This window comes from Electrophorus electricus, chromosome 4, assembly GCF_013358815.1.
Source record: "Electrophorus electricus isolate fEleEle1 chromosome 4, fEleEle1.pri, whole genome shotgun sequence".
Classification (NCBI taxonomy): Eukaryota; Metazoa; Chordata; class Actinopteri; order Gymnotiformes; family Gymnotidae; genus Electrophorus; species Electrophorus electricus.
The window spans coordinates 29119229-29136565 of NC_049538.1; the positions used below are offsets into that span (position 1 = coordinate 29119229).

A 17337-nucleotide genomic window follows, 5' to 3' on the forward strand; every position below is an offset into this window, starting at 1 on the left:
TAATACACCATGGTTTGAGCTTAGCAAACAAGTGCTGAATATGGCCATAATAAGAAAATATTTATTATTTACAGTCTAATAGTTAATCATTTCAATCTACTGAAACTGACATTTAACTATATGTCATTGCAAACAATCAAAGCTGAAATCACAAAATTTCATAAACATTTATTACTGTTTGCTTAGTTTTCAATTATTCTATTCTATGACTAATGTAAAGGATTTGTAGTCTACATTAGTTTGTTGGTGCATTATTCATTGGTGAATTAATATTACAAATATTAATTCAAATACATTACACTATGTCAAATGTAACATATTCAAGACCTTATAAAGTATAATATAAGGAGCCCTCCTGAGCTAAAGCACCCTTGGTAAAGATAAGCAAAAAAAGCCATGAAAATTTGTTTATCAGCCTGGTTGAAAGCATGCATGTTACAGGTATTGGTATTGTTTAAGTGTCTTATCATTGCCATTTCTGCATTTAGTGCTTTGTGTACCTTCTTGTATAATACGGTATGAGGTGGGAAGACACATATAAAAGAATGTGAGACACACACAAAATGTTTCTAGATCCTTCAGTGTCCTGTTTTTGCTTGGGGATGGTACTCTTCAGCTCAAGTGTTCAATAGACTTCAGGGCAAGGGACTGGTATGGCCACTGAAATAGCTGGATTCAGTGGTCAAGGAACCATTTAGTGTCATTAAGGGAGAAGACTTTGGGCCATTGACCTGTCAGAAGATCCAGTCACCCTGAATGAATGGCAGAGACAACCAGACCATGACACCAGCAATGGTGCAACTGTGATCCTCGGAAAAAATCTGGCCTTTCAAATTGTACTCCTCACTATGCCTGGCGGGTGAGGCAAATGTCCTTGCATCATTGTCCAGGTAGGTTCATCACAGCTCAACTTGTTTGAAACATCGGCGTGTGAAACCATTTTAAGACATTGTCTGATTAGACAAATATTTGTCTCATATTTTCAGCGTAAGGTAATAAACAATCATTTTTCATAGTCTTTTTTTGTCCATCTTTACATAGGTTACCAAGTATTCTGAAGGCCCCCCCTAGTATAATAAAAAAAAAATCTTAATAATCTTTAAATGAGCCATGTGCAAAATGTTGCTCTGAGGTTCTACATGCACACAGTTTCATTATGGAGATTATAGAGATGACAACACTGAGTGAAGTAAATGGTAGCATTTTTCACTGAACTCCAAGACCCCTCAAAAGAAACCTTGGTTCTGTTGTTCACCACACTGCAACAAAACAAGAATCAGACAATGATTCTCAAGGTTTCTGGGTAAATATATCCTTCACTAATCAAGATGTCCCTGTCTTGGATCAGTTTCAGGTGTTCACATATATGGAAAACCTCAGTTTACCTCTTAAAAAGGTCTTCGCAGCATGTTTCAATTTCAGCATTGCTGGTGTTAAAGATAAAATTCTCAAACACCCATATGCAGTCCAGTGGAGGAGCAAAAAGTATACCTAAAAAATGGGTCAGATGAGAAAACGTTTGAGTTTAGACGTTATCAGTGCTCATAGATGTACAATCTATACACCTATCCAGTAATCCTACCTAGCTTGATGACTATGTCAGCTCCTGAACTGAGTAGCTGATGTTTGCATCCATCCGGACCTTAAATTATCTATGCAAATAAAGTATTCCTAGCAGCCACAGGGGTTTCTCAGCTACTAGCAGGCAGCCAAGACTGGGTGCAGATGAACGGACGGAAAACCAAAGTTCAAATACCCCACAATTAGTATTTGAAAGGATAATGATGTTATTAATTATAATGGAGGGCAGTTGGAGACATGGCTTTAACATTGCTGGACCACTGAAAGTTACCTCATAAAAGTCAACAGATTTTGGTTGCATGTGTCACTTACCAGCAACACAAGCATTAATCAGGGAAACACAAGTGCCTGTAAACAAGGCTCTCAGCACTACAGCAGAGATGTCACTTTTCCTTGAGGGACAAATGGATGCTGTGGAACAGAACATGGACATTATTAACATCTGATGGTGGTCATTGATTTATGCCAATAAGTTATACATTATCAGTGTCAACTAAGTCACACCTTAAGGATATCAGGCATGACTATTTATTATACAGTTGAGTCTACATAGTTTATATATTATAGTTAACTTGAATTTAATTGAAAATAAACTGTATTATATAATAACGGTGCTATGTATGTATAGCATGGGTGCCCAGGGCTGGTCCTGGAGATCTACTGATCTGCACAGTTCAGTTCCACTAATCTAACATACCTTAAGTAACCAAGGCCTTCTGTATTTTTCTTAGGGTTGGAACTAAAGTCTCCATGGCAATAGATCTTCAAGACCGGTCACGGGGACTCGTACCCTAAAGCATACATATTCCTATACACGTTTGTGGATCACTGATGCTTTGAACTACAGAACATGGTGGACATTCATGATAGTCGACCGTTTCTCCTCCAGTTTAGTGTTATTTGGCTGAAGTGTTTATATGTGAATGGTTACTCACATAGGCCTCCAATCACAATTCCAAGGGAACTGAAGTTAGCAAAGCCGCACAGAGCATAGGTGCTGATGATTTCTGATCTCATCTGCAATGACAAAAGTTGCTCATCTGAGGAGCTGTGGCAGCATACCTGACCACATGTTTATTGTAATGGCCTGCTTTGCTGAATCGACTAATTAGAAGACCTCTTAAATCTTGAACTAAATTTAAAAGGCATTAACATATATTGACAACATAATACAGCAGGTTCTATTTACATATGGAACACACTGAGCTTATACTACAATAAATCCCATTTAAAGGAGAAAACATAACAAAACAGCTCACTGAGATATACTTTCCAGCTTCTGTGATTCCATTTAATCGGTTGTTTTTAAGTTTGGACAGCTTCTCATAAGCTATGAATTCATTGAGGAAGAGCTTTGTTCCTATAAGTTCAGCCACTGTTAAGGACTCTTCTACTGGTATTCCCATCATAAAGGCAACTGGCATGAACACATATGAGCAGATGAGCTGAAGGGTAGGAGATAAGAAATTGCTTTAATATACAGTGTTTTTAGGATCTACAGCCCTTAATTGTGGCTTTTAAAGCTTATGAAAGATTTGCCTTGTCTTAAGAAAAGAGCACGAGCAAAAATGTCACCACTACGCCTGAGATAGATTTCAAAAATTCATACTGCACCTCAAACGTGACGTCCGGATATCCAACCATGCCGCCCAGCCACCTCAGAGCTGCATTGATGAAATCCAAAATGGCAAGAAACGCAATCAAGTTAGCAGTTATGTTAGCCACCAGCCCAATCGACGCAGATGCTCCCGCGCTAGCTGCCTCCAGGATATTCTGTTCACCACTAAACAAAAACAAATGGCAATTAAAAAAACCAACCTTATGATAAACGTTCATATTCATGCTGTATGGTGGGAACACACACACCTGACTTCCACTTTGATCCCCTCATCAGATTTGAACTTGCTCTCCTCCGTTTCAGGGTAGGAGAGTTTAGCAATGGCCAAGGCACACGGAGCGGCCATCACAGACGCAGCGATCAAAGACGTCTCATCAATCTGCAGAGAGGGAACAGTTATTCAGCATGGGACGTCTGTCCACTGCACCACTAACTAAAAACACAGACTTTAATTGAGTTTTAATTCTTTTTCACAGGGGTATGGTTGTAAATTACAGAAGTTGTATTATACTACAGATAATACTCATCCAGTGATTTTGCACCTTTTTTCTTACATTTATTTGAGAAAGGGTCGTTTAATGAAGCAGACGTGGCTTAGCACAAATTTAAAGTGTTTAGTACAAATGCATAAATACATTCTGATTTATAACAGTTGTCTTGTCAACAAAAGCCGCCTCACCCCAAATGAAATGAAAGCTCCCATCACGCTGCCAGCGATAGTGGCGAAACCTCCAACTATGACCGCATGGATCTCCGACTTGGTCATGTCTTTCAGATATGGTCGAATCAGTAGTGGTGCCTCTGTCTGAGGAAATGTTTATTTTTTATTCTTTTTATATCTTTTACGTTAGATACCATACAGTAAATAACATGCCCAGTAATGTTTAATTACTGAATGAACACTTCAGATCTGTGGTCACATGTTTTAGTTTTCATATCATACTTTTATGATATCATTATCTTTAGTTTTCAGATGCAAGTATTGACTGGATTCAGGGCACCACTGAAAGCAGCTGTTTGGTGGAGGAAGATATTTATTTCAATACAAGAAAAATCCAGCATAATGCAAATGAACAGAACAAGCACCATCTGAGGCTCTCTGTTGTTAATTTTGCCAACAGCTTTGCTAAGACAAACGATTTAGCTATTTACTGCAGAATATCTCACTTTATTATACTGTGAATTTCCTTAAATTCAGATATATACTAACATATCAGCACCTGTCATAACATAACATAACATAACATATATAATCAAAAACATTTTATATTACCTGCCCAACAAATATATTCCCTGCAACACTTAATGACTCAGTTGGAGAAGTTCCCATAGTTATTTGCATAATCCAGGAAATCTTTGTAAAAACAGAAATGTTGCTCATAAGTACACGCAAACCAAATTTTAATGACGTGCAGCAAAATGTTTAAAATTCAGTGACTCACCTTAACGATAACCCATTGCATCACTCCAAGGAAGTAGAGGACCGACATAACACTGCTGAAAAATACCACTATAGGCAAAGACTACAGAAACATGGACATATAGTTAAGTCTCAGTTGCTACAAAAATTGTACACAAGAATTTATTTAAGTTCTTCAGAATGTTTACATTTACTGACCTTAAATGCAAAGATTCCTGCTTCAACCAGACTGCCAAATACAAAAGATGAGCCCGCATTGGTGTAGTTCAAAAATGTCTAGTTTAAAAAAGAATGCATTAGTACACACCGTTAATAGCTATGAAATGGTTGTATTACATGTGAAAAATCTACCACACTAAAAAGTTTCCTTTGCAAACATGTCTGTTTTTCAAATGAATTTGAAAAATATGTCTCTGCTTCGCACAATTCTGTCAATGACCAATTAGTGTTTTATTTACATGAGCAAAGCTCTACAGTAGGGCTCTAATGTTTCTCATTCAGCCCCTTTAAGACTCAGTGATATTTTCTATTAATCAGTCACCTATGAGAGTTACTGACTTACTAATTCACTGAAGTAGAGATACCTTTACTTGAGCGCCGAGCCAGTTGAAAGCTATAAGACCTGGCTCTGTTCTTATGACAAACAGGCCAATGACAAACTGTAAACCAAGACCCCAGAAAAGCGTCCTCCAGCACACCTGAGAGGAAACCCAAAAACCTCTCTGTCAGCATTTACACTAAAGCTTGGATATAGCAGAATACATTAACTAGCAATCTTTAAGTGCATATCAACTTTAAACAACCATAAAACTAAAGCTGTGCAATAACATTTGCAAAAAAAACAAAAAACAAAAAACAACAACAACCCTGAAGTCTAAAGAATGCAGAGGAATAGACATTTGTTAGCTATAGCACAGTCCAGCAGGAAGTGCAAAGCACAAGTAAAGCAGTCATGAATTGGGAAAAGTCAATATGTTTTGTGCTGGTTTGCTGATCTGAACGTCTGATTTCATGGCTCACCGCAGATCTGTGCACGGAGAAGATGAACAAGACAAGGATGAAGAAGCAGAGGCCACCAAAGGAGACAAGCTGTTCCTGCCGTTTGCTCGTGTCCACCACCACCCAAGCCACCAGCAGACCCAGCACCACTAGAACAAACACCCTGCAGCATCCAAAAAGAAGCTCTCATCAAATCATTAAAAGACTACTTTGCCCTCCTGCACAGCTAGTTAACGTTCCCATAGCAGTTTCATGTCCAGTTAAAATGAGAAATGGAAGTGTCTGACTCATGGTTGAAAACATAAAAGCATGCACTCCAAATCTTTCGTCTGTAATCAAGCCTCTGGTAGCTTGGAAAATAGTGCCTACTCACCATTTTATCCAGCTGATATTGGCTTTAAACATTCTCAAAGCAGGCTTGAAGAAGCGCTTTATACTCTCTCCTTTGTACTTCTTCACAAGATCGTACATTATGGACAACACTGCCAAGCAGGTAAGAACAACGAGAGCAATGGCTCTCTGGAAGTTCATCCAGCAAGCAGCAATAAAGTATGCCACATAGCCTGCATTTTGAAAACAAAAACGTACAGCATATCTCCTTCAGAAAAATGACAGACTGTTGAGTTTTCTGCTAAAATTAATTCCATTTTTAGGGGCTCTAATTAGTGAGGAACCACCCTCACGATTTGTGTGGAAATGAGCTGAACATTTCTACAAACAACAGAAATACATGCAAAATGATGGTACCTGTGCCAAGTATTCCCAGGGCAATGTATTTGAGAATTGTAGAATGTGCTTTTAGGAAGTTTTCTGTGGCTGTGATGGGCTTGAATACTTTACTGCAGCATTCACAAATAAAACATAACTGTAAGACTTTCATATGGAAAATATTAATAAATTGTATTTTTTGTGCTTATTTATAGTGATTCAAAAAGATTGAGGCACTTTTATACACTACAATAGCAATCTTTTCTGGTCCTGCCAATCAAAATACTGAAGATAAAATTTTCATTTTTGCGGCCTCACCTTACAAACGACTCCTCTTTTGATTTCTCCTCTGCAATTTCACTCTCGTGATTTGACGTCTTTTCCTCCTGTCAGCCCAAATATGCCCATAATTTACTTTTCCAATTAAACCGAGAGGACAAGTTGATCACTGTTAACAAGTGACTTCCAAAACAACCTACCTCCACTTGAAATCCTGGATTGTCCACCCCATGTCTGTTTCTGTGGGTAACACTTTTCAACTGTATGTCATTATCTGCCGCAAGAAAAGGTTCAAACCTGAAAACCAACTATCACTTCTTCTGCCACATGTATACCAACAGCCTAGTAAACTTTAAAAGTGCAATTTATTTAAACATGGCAAAATAAATAGAATAATAAGAAATAGTTCCTTTCTAACAGGAATATCAGCACCTGCTCAAATACATTCTAATCAAACAAACAACAGTGAAAGAGCTAAAGGCTTACTCATTCTGCCTCCTCTTTGACCGACTGAAATGTCGAGTACAAAAACATTTACTTGAGATATCCTCTTTGCAGTTCATTATTATTAATTAACCATGTCAGTGTCATATTCAGTTATTCTGTCATCACATTCTTAGGAATACTGTCAAAGATTACTTACATGACACACCATCAGAAAGGTAGATAAGATTTTTTACGAGCAAGTAAGCTGAATTACTGTGCTCCTTCTGTATGACCAACCTCATGATGCAAAGTCATAGACACCATATCTTACTTAATACAAGATTACACAATACATCCAAAGGTCAAGACAACACACTAAAAACACTCCAAAATTATGCCTTAACATTTTTCTATTTGGTGAGCAACATTTACAGAATACTATTCCAGAATATTATGCCTGTTTCTATATATTCCTCCTAAAATTTTGGCATGACCCAGTCTCAACAGCGTCAGCTACTGGGGGTGACATTACATTTACTAGTAGGATATTAACAGTAGGGGGTTTAATATCCCAGTAAAATGAGCAGTGGCAACTCAGTGGTTGAGGTAGCCTACTCAACTTGTAATCGGAAGGTTGTCAGTTCAAGCTCTACCACTGCCAAGTTGCCACAGTTGCACCCCTGAGCCCTAACACTCAATGTCCTGAGTTGTATTCAGTCATACTTGTAAGTCGCTTTGAATAAAAGTGTTAGCTGAATACTGTAAATGTGTTATAGGCACTGGTCAGATTCATAGTGAGTTTTGGCTGTTTATGCTCCAAATTGGGATTATGATGCCTTTAAAAAATAAATAAATAAAAATTTTTAAAAAGTGTTAAAACGTGTTAAAAACTCTGATATGTCTTCACACCATCATATATTAGGTGGTGGTTTCAGCAGCTGGTTTAATCCCCATTCAGAACACTCCTCCTCTGATGTACAGCCGCCCTCGAGTTCTGCAAAGGTAATTCAGACCTTCATGCAGGATTTTGCTGTTTCATATGCCTGACCATTTTTAAAATCCTCTAAAAGTGAATAGTCTCTTTTTTTAAAATGTTCACCATACTTTTACCCTCACTGATTATTTTTGGCTTATAATGGCTATTTTTGTTTGAATACTTCCAACAACCTACTGCCACTTTCTGCGTGTAAATATGATGCCAATGTTATATTGCATCAGGCTCTGATTTATATTTATATCGGTTTTAAAAATTTTGTTAATGCTCGTGCTTCTTGTTGTCTTAATACAAGTTTTTTGATTTAAGTTTTTTGTTTTTTTGTTTGGGTTTTTTTGAATGAATGAATGCTTTTGTTTCTCAGCAAATTGGACAACTGACGTGTCCGTGTCGGTGCTGTGGGAAACTTTGAAGTCATATATCAGGGGGATGATACACTCACACGTAGGTCATGAGGAGAAAAAAAAAAAAGTTAATTTACGTATGCATACTCCCAATCCCATAAAATAAGAGACTTCTCGCTTTGCAGCCTGACATATCGCACTTCTGAACGTTTGCTCCAAGCAAAATCCCAATTTCATGAACATAACTATGCTAACAAATTATTAGCATGCCAATTACACCAAATTTCATCCAATCATATTGCCCAAATTCAAACCAGTTCAGGTGGAACTACTGATCCCTTAGAAATTAATAACGCATTTAAGGAATTTTATAGGTCTCTTTATTCCACTGATTAACTTCTGTTCCTCTCGATTTTGATCATGTCTTTGACAGTTTGGATATTCCCACCATCGAACAATATGTTGCAGTGGAGAAACCAATCTCTATCCTGTACCAGATGGCTATCCCTCTGAATTTTTTATTTAATGGGATAAGATAGCCTCTCTATTAATTGACATGTTTAATTAATCTTATGATTTTGGTCAACTTTCCCAAACTGTAAGGGTTGGCACCAGGCTGAGGCCCCTCTGGCCACCAGAGGGAGGCCTCGAGTCAACAACACTACTAATCAGGCTTGAGGCCCAACAGCTGGGCTAGATCTATAAAAGCCCAGTGACCCAGTCATTCAGTTTTTCTGCAGTTTTCCCCTCTTGAGTCTGTCTCTCTCCCGAGGCTTCCCTTAGCCATTCAAGTTCCTCCCTGTTTTCTGGTTTTGTTTGGGAAGTGTTAGTTTGGTTTTCCCCAGTGCGTTGGGGTTGCCATTCTTCCCGTGGCATCCTTTGTTCTCCCTTCTTTCCATGCTTGGCGTGGTGTTTAGTTTTTCCTTTTGTTTTATGTGATCCAAGATCTCACCCAGTAGGCTGTCGGTGTTATCACCTAGCTGACCTTGGTCCGAGCCCACCTTACACAGACCCTTACTCGAGCCTTTTTTTTCTTATCATCCAGTATGTCTGCTGAATGTAGTATTGGCATTTTGCCTGGAACCCATTCTTCCAACTATTATCTTGTAAAGGCAATAGCCTTGTCTCTGAGATTATTTGGAATAAGAAAATTCACAGGTTGTGTAAACAATATTTGCAAAGTTTTAGGAGGATTGGGATTACCAAACTTCAGGTTTTTGTTCGGCGGCTAATATTAGGGTGTGTAAATATTGGCTTTATTGTGAAACCTTTGATACCCCCAGACATGGCTGGTTATGGAAGCAAATTCTACTAAGCCATTATCTTTGAGGACTCTGGTACACTCTTCTAATCGTTCTTCCACTTTACCTGGTTGAAGAATCTGCTTGTTAAAACCCTATCTTGGGATCTGGACTCTGATCAAACAACATTTCAGTTTATAGTCTTTATCCATGCTCATTTGACTGATAACCATTCTGTTTCCTCTGCCCTAATAAATGGTATTTTTATAATATGGACAAATCTTGGTATTGATTCTTTTAAGGACTTGTATTTTGAGAATGTTTTTCCTTTCAGCAACTTTCAGACAGGATTTCACTTCCCAAACAACATTTGTTCAGACATTAACACATTCAATGCTTTGACTGTAATACATTTCCTAACCTACCTGATGATCCAACCACCGCAATCTCTGTGGACGGCTTCCTGACATAAGTTTTGACTCGTTTTAATTCCAGAGTCATTAAAACTTAAGTTCTCCTGGAAAGAGGATCTAGGGGTTGTAATACCAGAGTTTGTCTGTGCAGATTTTAAAACAAGTACACAACTCTTCCAGTTGTGCAAGACATGGTCTTGTACAATTCAAGTTGGTTGATTGTGCTTACTGCACTATGGGCCAGCTGTGTCAGTTCTATGAGGGTGTGTCACTAGTCTGTGATAAGTGTCAGCAAGCCTTATACATACTTGGTGTCCTTCCTGCCGCAATTATTAGACAGAGATTTTCAAAGGCTTGTCAGAGATAAACTGGAGAACATATTTGTTGTGGTTATTCCCTTATTGTCTTCTCTCTGCACATCCAAAAAAATGCTGTAGCCTTTATTACCCTACTGGCTGTGACAGGGAGAGAGCAAGACGTGAGTACGGATGAGGAGTGTCTTTATTTGCCATAATATACGAAGACAACAACTACAAAAAAGCAGACCTACGCAGAAAATGTCAGGGGCTTTGGGATATTAGCATATTTTCAGTTTAAAATTTAAAAATGAATTTGTTTTGCACCTAAATATCAACTACAGCTCAGCTAAGAGGCTTCCTTATGACTTTGACAGTAGATGGCAGTATTCTGCAATACTTGGTGCAGAGAGTTAGCATATGGAGTCAAAAGACATCCAAATAGAAAGTAATCTCTATCTGTATAATTGGAAAACCTTCAGGTAAATCTGCCCAAATAAGTGAAATAGCACGCAAAAGGTGTATGCAGCAGCGGCCTGAGGAACAGATTTATCAGTTTGCTTTACACAGTATACACAAACCCTTGTGTAATTGCTTTAGGTTGAATGGCATCTCTAAATTGGCTCAGTGAGAGTGTGTGTGGATGTATGTCTACTCTGCTATTGTTACCCTGGCCACAGCAGGTTCCCCCCTTGTGCTGTTAGGAGAGGCTCTGGGTCCCCTTGTCCTTGAACTGTATAAATGGTTTAGAAGATGAAGATGTAATTAAGTAAAATTAGGTAAACTTTACACATCATATATTTATTGTAGATTTTTCTTATGTTCATCTGTCATAGACCAACTGCAATGTACTTGCAATATTTATCTTTTTTTTTTAAATAGTATACATGTTGGGCTCAAGCACAGGAAACATGCAGCAAATAAGAATGTATAAATGAGTGCCAAAAAAGTAGTGGTTTTATAAGTTTTATAATTTGCATTTTAACTCTCAGAATGAAATGTTGAGCGAGGCTATATTTATCTTAGCTAAAAAAAAATAGCTATATTTCTAGATTAAAAAAAAAAACAAACAAAAAAAAAAAAACATACTGTGCCCTAAAACTAATTGAATGCACTCTAATTCTACATAGTTTTGGCTGACATGGACTACAATGACTACAATGACTACAATGGAAATACATTATAATCATATTTTGTACCTTAAAGCTACAGTATGTATATTTGGAGGAATTGGCAACCACTCTGATGGAAATATGTAATTTCACAAAACGAGTGGAAGTTTATTCTCATCTTATTTTCATGTGCTGTGTTTCATTTCCCTGAGCAGATTTATCTGATGACTAGGTTTAAAGTTTATTCAAAGAGAACTCTATCAGAACTCTATGATGGAAATGTGCTCTGAGGATGTTAATTATATCCTTATCAGTACAATACTGAAATTGCATTTGAGACTTTTCAGATGCAGATACTTATGAGAATATTTATATTTCATATTCAACTTTCATATTCACCAACTATTATGTTCAACTTTACAGCACCTGGTTAACCTGATAGTGTATCTGTTTATTTAGGTCGCTATCACCAGTATTGTGAGCAGTTTAGCTAGGAGAAGAACTTACTGTTCTGTAGAAAGCTACACAAAAACAATATTTATTTGCTCTGCTTTGAAACTAACTTTATAAGCCGAATACCCATCACTTTGACACTGTCTGTTAAGAGTTATCCATGAGCTATCCATACTTCGGTCAAAAATAACCTTACATAAGATAGTACCACAATGTGTCCTCAAAGAAAATCAATCAGGTAAACACAATACAACTATATTAAGATATTCCTTATTTGGGCCAAGACATTAGCCTGCAACTGCTCGAGATGTGCTACATTTAAATGTATTAACACAGCCACTAATATAACAGACACAAAGGATCACCCATTCCTCCTCACTGAGGGAGTTGTCTACTGTATTACTTGTAAGAGATGTAATCAGCTTTATATTGGAGAAATCAAGAGAGGGCTTGCTGATTGGTCTGTTGAACACCTTCGGACCATTAGAATTAAGGATTTATCATTTCCAGTGGCAAGGCATTTTAGTACTAATGGACACTACATTAATGACAAAGATGCAGCACAGCCTATACGTAATCACCTTGTATATCCCAAAGTGTCAATAAGATCAATATAAGACAAAAATATACAGTACAATCATCACTGGGTCAAAGAGCTGTATCTAGATCCAGGCCATGAGGACAGGGCTGCCCAGGACTACGTCCCTGATGATGCCATAGTCCCTCATGATGGGAGTGACCTGTTCACCCTGAAGCTGGCAACTTCATGGGTGCTTTTAAACTGGCAACTTGATGGGTGCTTTTAAACTGACCCTTCATCAGTCAGTCTCTGTGATTCCATGGGTAGACAACACCGTCCTTGTCGCTCTTTGGCAGTTTGTCCCAGAGAGTGATCAGCCCTCCGCTGCATCACATAGGCCGGTTGACACAGCTCCACTAGACTATTGGCCAGGTTGACTACATGATAGTAACTTGGAACACCATCAGGTCCTAGGCTTTGCTGGAAATAAAAGAAAGAAAAATACAGATACAGCAGGTGAAATAAGTATGGAACACATCACCAATTTTCTAAGTAAATATATTTCTAAAGGTGCTATTGACATGAAATTCTCACCAGATGTCGGTAACAACCCATCCAATCCACACAGGCAAAGAAATCAGACCATAGCTGTCCATAAATTATGTGTAATAATGAGAAATGACAAGGGAAAAAGTATTGAACACATGAAGAAAAAGAGGTGCAAAAAGCCATGGAAAGTCATGACACCAGCTGAAATCTATCAGTAATTAGAAAGCAATCCTGCCACTTAGTGCAAATTAATATCAACTGGTTCAACTGATGGCCTAAAAAAGGTGCCTCATTACCAAGGTGCCACACAAGAAACATCTCATGATGGGTAAAACCTGTGAGGTCTCTCAAGACCTTTGCAACCTTATTGTTGTGAAACATACTGATGGCATTTGGTTACAGAAGAATTTCTAAACTACTGAAGGTTCCAGTGACCACTGTTGGGGCCATAATCCGGAAGTGGAAAGAACATAATTTTACCATAAACCAGCGACGACCAGGTGCTCCCCGCAAGATTTCAGACAGAGAATGAAAATAATTATCAGTGGAGAGCTACAGAAAGACCTGGAATCAGCAGGTACAATTGTTTAAAAGAAAACAACAAGTAATGCACTCAAACTCCATGGCCTGTATGCACGATCACCACGCAAGTCTCCATTGCTGAAGAAAAAGCATGTTGAAGCACATTTAAAGTTTGCTCAACAACATTTAGACAAGCCTGTGAAATACTGGAAGAATATAGTCTCGTCAGATGAGACCAAAATTGAACTCTTTGGATTCCATAATGCACACCATGTTTGGAGGTCAAAAGGCACTGCATATCACCCCAACCAACAGTGAAGTTTGGAGGTGGGAACATCATAGTGTGGGGCTGTTTTTCAGCATACGGCACTGGCACGCTTTATATAGTTGAAGGAAGGATGAATGGACAAATGTACCGAGACATTCTTGATAAAAAGAATGCTGCTGCCATCTACCAGGATGATGAAGATGAAACGAGGGTGGACATTTCAGCAAGACAATGATCCCAAACACACAGCCAAGGAAACTCTCAATTGGTTTCAGAGAAAGAAAATAAAGCTGCTAGAATGGCCCTGCCAATCACCTGACCTGAATCCAATTGAAAATCTATGGAAGGAACTAAAGCTCAGAGTTCATAGAAGGAGCCCACGGAACCTTCAGGATTTGGAGAGTGTTTGTGTGGAAGAATGGGCCAAAATCACACCTGAACAATGCATGCAACTAGTTTCTCTGTACAGGAGGTGTTTTGAAGCTGTACTCACCAACAAAGGCTTTTGTATGAAGTATTAAACAAATTTCAGTAAGCATGTTCAGTACTTTTTCCCTGTGTCATTTCTCATTATGACACATAATTTATGGACATCTATGGTTTGATTTCTTTGCATGTGTGGACTGGATGAGTTGTGGGTCACCGACATCTGGTGAGAATTTCATGTCAATAGCACATTTAGAAATATATTTACTTAGAAGATTGGTGACATGTTCTATACTAATTTCACCTGCTGTGTGTGTGTGTGTGTGTGGGGGGGGGGGGGGGGGGGGCTTGGTCTCTCTTAAAGGGGTGGTGTCTTGTACATAGTTTTTTTCAAATTTTCTATCTGTATTGCGATAATACTGCGAATTCCTTTGGCCACGATAATCATGTAGTGAAAATGTAATATCACGACAGCCCTACTTGAACTACTAAACATACACAGATATTCTGCATATCATATTTGAAATGTAGGTATATAGTAAGGTATATTACCTTGTTTTCACGTCTGAATTGGCCTCTTCTTTAGCATTGCAGGAGAGAATTGACTGATCATTCAACTGGAAGCCTGTTATCTTCATATAAAGCACTAAGAAGGTATAACCAACTCCTACCGGAATATCAATAATATCAAATAACAAAAGAAAAGTTTGCCTTGTTTGTGGTACCACTCATTGTGCTTGGCCTGTAACTTTGTGTACTTTTGGCGAATGAGGGTTTTATTATGTAATATCATGTAATAGGGCCATCACGCCTACACCCAAAATAAAATCAAGTTCTGGGCTGGGGATTAGACAAAACCTGATGGGTCTATAAGATGATTTGAGGAGTGGGTGATTCCTGTTATTCTTAGAGGACCGCCTCGACAGTAGATGAACTTTCTTGACCTAATTTTTCAGATTGTCTTGTTTCTTTTCTTTCTTTGGAATTCTATATACAGAAGGGAAATTCAGAGATGGCTGTGAAGCTGTTCTATCCTCCTCAAGCTGAAGCAGCAGACTGGAGCAGTTTCTAATTTGCGGTTGCTTTAATGATAGACATACATGACAGTTCATTGCCTTTTGCAAAATTTACCATTTTTAATGTAAAATAGGCTATCTTTGTGAATCTAGTAGATTCAGTATGTTTTTATTATGGGGCATTGCTTGCAGTGGTGATTGTTGTTGGCTGGTCTCCAGGCAACAAACCAGCACTGGGAACACGATTTAATGCTACTACAGCTCAGTAGCTTGTGCTTCCCGCAGAGTATGCTGTGGAGTGTGGCTAACGTGAGCCAAATTCTTCCAAATGTAAGTGTACTTGAAAAAGGATGTTAATCAATTTAATACACAAATTGTCAGTTAAATAAATTGTCTTTATTATAATTTATTACAATTTATAGTTGCAGGAGTTTTCTTGTTCAACAAGTCATAGGACTGCACAAACCTTACACTTGAAATAAAGGGAAAGACAAAGAAAGTAAACAGTTCTAAAGTATTGCAGGGATGACAGAGTAAGAATGTGGATAAAATTAACGCAGACTATTTTTAGAGATGAGCTTTAGTGTTCAACGCACATTAATGGAAGAAAATGTCTAAAATGTCTAATAGAAGTGTTTACTGTTGCCAATTTTAATGGCACCAATGCTTTCTCCTTTAATGTCTCCTCAAAGGTGTTTAAAGTGAAAGCAATTATTTAGTTTACAATTGCATTAAAATGGTCTTCAAACCTGTGGAAGAATTGAAAATGTACTTCTAAAAAATCTTGTAGTGGCATCACACATCAACATATTTAAATTGGAAGTTTTAAATATTTTCTGATAAACTAACTTGTAATACAATTGTGTGGTTTTACTGGGAATAATAATTATTATTATTATTTTACTTCCAATTTTCAGGGACACATTCAGCAGAAAAATACTTCTGAGAGTTAAATATGTTGAAGAGAGATTTTAATCTAACAGGATACTACAGGATCACATTCAGTTTGTGTAAATTTTTTGAAAAGGTTCCACATATAAATGTGGGCATTTGTTATTACAGCTTTATGCTTCATAAACCTCTTCTTAATACTTATGACATCAATGCAAGGGATTACAAGAGGCAGTGATTGGCTATTGAGCTGAATGGCAGATTGCTGTTAAATTGGAGACCACATAGAAATACTGTTGTATGTGTGTGTTTAGCTTGAATAAGGGAAGTCCTTTTCACATCCCCACTCCATGGGTTGGGGTCGCTGGCTGATTTAAGCCTATGGTGGTGCACAGCCATCCAGCAAAGTCCACTTCTTCTGCCTCTGAAGTCTTTATGAACGGATGGACCTAAGGAGAACAACATCATCAGAGCTTTGTCCAACAGCTTTGGGCTATCCTGTGTTTGTGCTGAAACGAACATTACTACAGTGAAAGTGGGGGGAGGTTTCTACAAGTATTCTGTGAAGAGTACAACAAATAAAGATGTTTCTCACCATCAGTTGCTTCAGATCTGCCCTCTCTGCAGGATTTTTGATTAAACTGTAAGAAAATGTATAACTGTATAAAAAATGTATAATGTATAAAATGCATAATGTATAAAAGTATAACTCCGAACGCATGTAGTGGATCGCTTTGTAGTGAATGTATTTTAACCCTCTGTTGTATAATCAGCCCACATTTCAACCGCTAGATGGCACAGCAAGCATTTAGACAGTAAAATAGCTTAAATACGACATGTTTTAGTATAATAGTTCAGCAGTGCAGCCCATTAAAATGAACCAATATTCATGTCTTACCATTTGTTAACAAAGTCTTGAAATTCTGTGCCAAAGATGCCTGGCAGCTTGGGAGGTGGCTGAAAACAGAAACATGATTCTGTTATGCCCAAGCAAGCCACAATTCACACCTTAAGTCATTTAGTACCACCAATGGCCCATCATCCGTCAGAAACAGCTGAGCATGTACCTCATTGACAATGTAGTCAAGCAGCTCAAAGATGGCCATTGGCGGCCTGCTGTCAGGTCCATATGCTATAAAACAAGAAGATAACAAGGTTAACAATCCAGCATCTATACAGAAGGCCAGAGCTTATGAATAAAATGTATTCCAGTAAAATAGGGCTGGGCAATATGTAAAAATATGATCACAATATTTCTTTT

The 17337-nt window shown here is 38.0% G+C and overlaps 2 protein-coding genes and 1 long non-coding RNA gene across 3 annotated transcripts in view; 1 reads left to right on the top strand and 2 right to left on the bottom strand.

Moving 5' to 3' along the window:
* Nucleotides 1–58: 58 nt before the first annotated feature.
* Nucleotides 59–7100, bottom strand: slc28a1 (solute carrier family 28 member 1). The gene is made up of 18 exons (XM_027027827.2): nt 7092–7100; nt 6806–6879; nt 6645–6712; nt 6366–6457; nt 5992–6181; nt 5640–5781; nt 5204–5317; nt 4818–4895; nt 4642–4722; nt 4473–4553; nt 3879–4004; nt 3448–3578; nt 3196–3364; nt 2841–3026; nt 2517–2598; nt 1894–1992; nt 1386–1491; nt 59–1259 (listed from the first exon to the last, which is right to left on the bottom strand). The coding sequence occupies exons 1-18, from the start codon at nt 7093–7095 to the stop codon at nt 1136–1138; spliced, it is 1947 nt and encodes a 648-aa protein (XP_026883628.2). The 5' UTR covers nt 7096–7100; the 3' UTR covers nt 59–1135.
* Nucleotides 6029–8452, top strand: LOC118241258. Its single transcript, XR_004775939.1, has 3 exons — nt 6029–6111; nt 7954–8033; nt 8390–8452. It is a non-coding gene; the product is annotated as an uncharacterized LOC118241258 (long non-coding RNA).
* Nucleotides 8453–15562: 7110 nt separating this feature from the next.
* The window catches only part of map2k1 (mitogen-activated protein kinase kinase 1), an 11315-nt gene continuing 9540 nt past the window's right edge, over nt 15563–17337 (bottom strand). Inside the window, exons 8-11 of the mRNA XM_027027834.2 lie at nt 17144–17208; nt 16975–17033; nt 16672–16717; nt 15563–16525 (exon numbers count right to left, since the gene is read on the bottom strand). Of these exons, the coding sequence (XP_026883635.1) occupies nt 16412–16525; nt 16672–16717; nt 16975–17033; nt 17144–17208 (284 nt within the window). The 3' untranslated portion in view covers nt 15563–16411. The remainder of the gene's footprint in view (nt 16526–16671; nt 16718–16974; nt 17034–17143; nt 17209–17337) is intronic.

Excerpts from the sequence above, each read along its gene's own strand:
- slc28a1 (XM_027027827.2), bottom strand. Across the intron at positions 4,723-4,817 it reads CAGGAATCTTTGCATTTAAG|TCTTTGCCTATAGTGGTATT; the intron begins GTCAGTAAATGT and ends ATGTTTCTGTAG. Across the intron at positions 1,492-1,893 it reads GATTAATGCTTGTGTTGCTG|GTATACTTTTTGCTCCTCCA; the intron begins GTAAGTGACACA and ends CCCATTTTTTAG.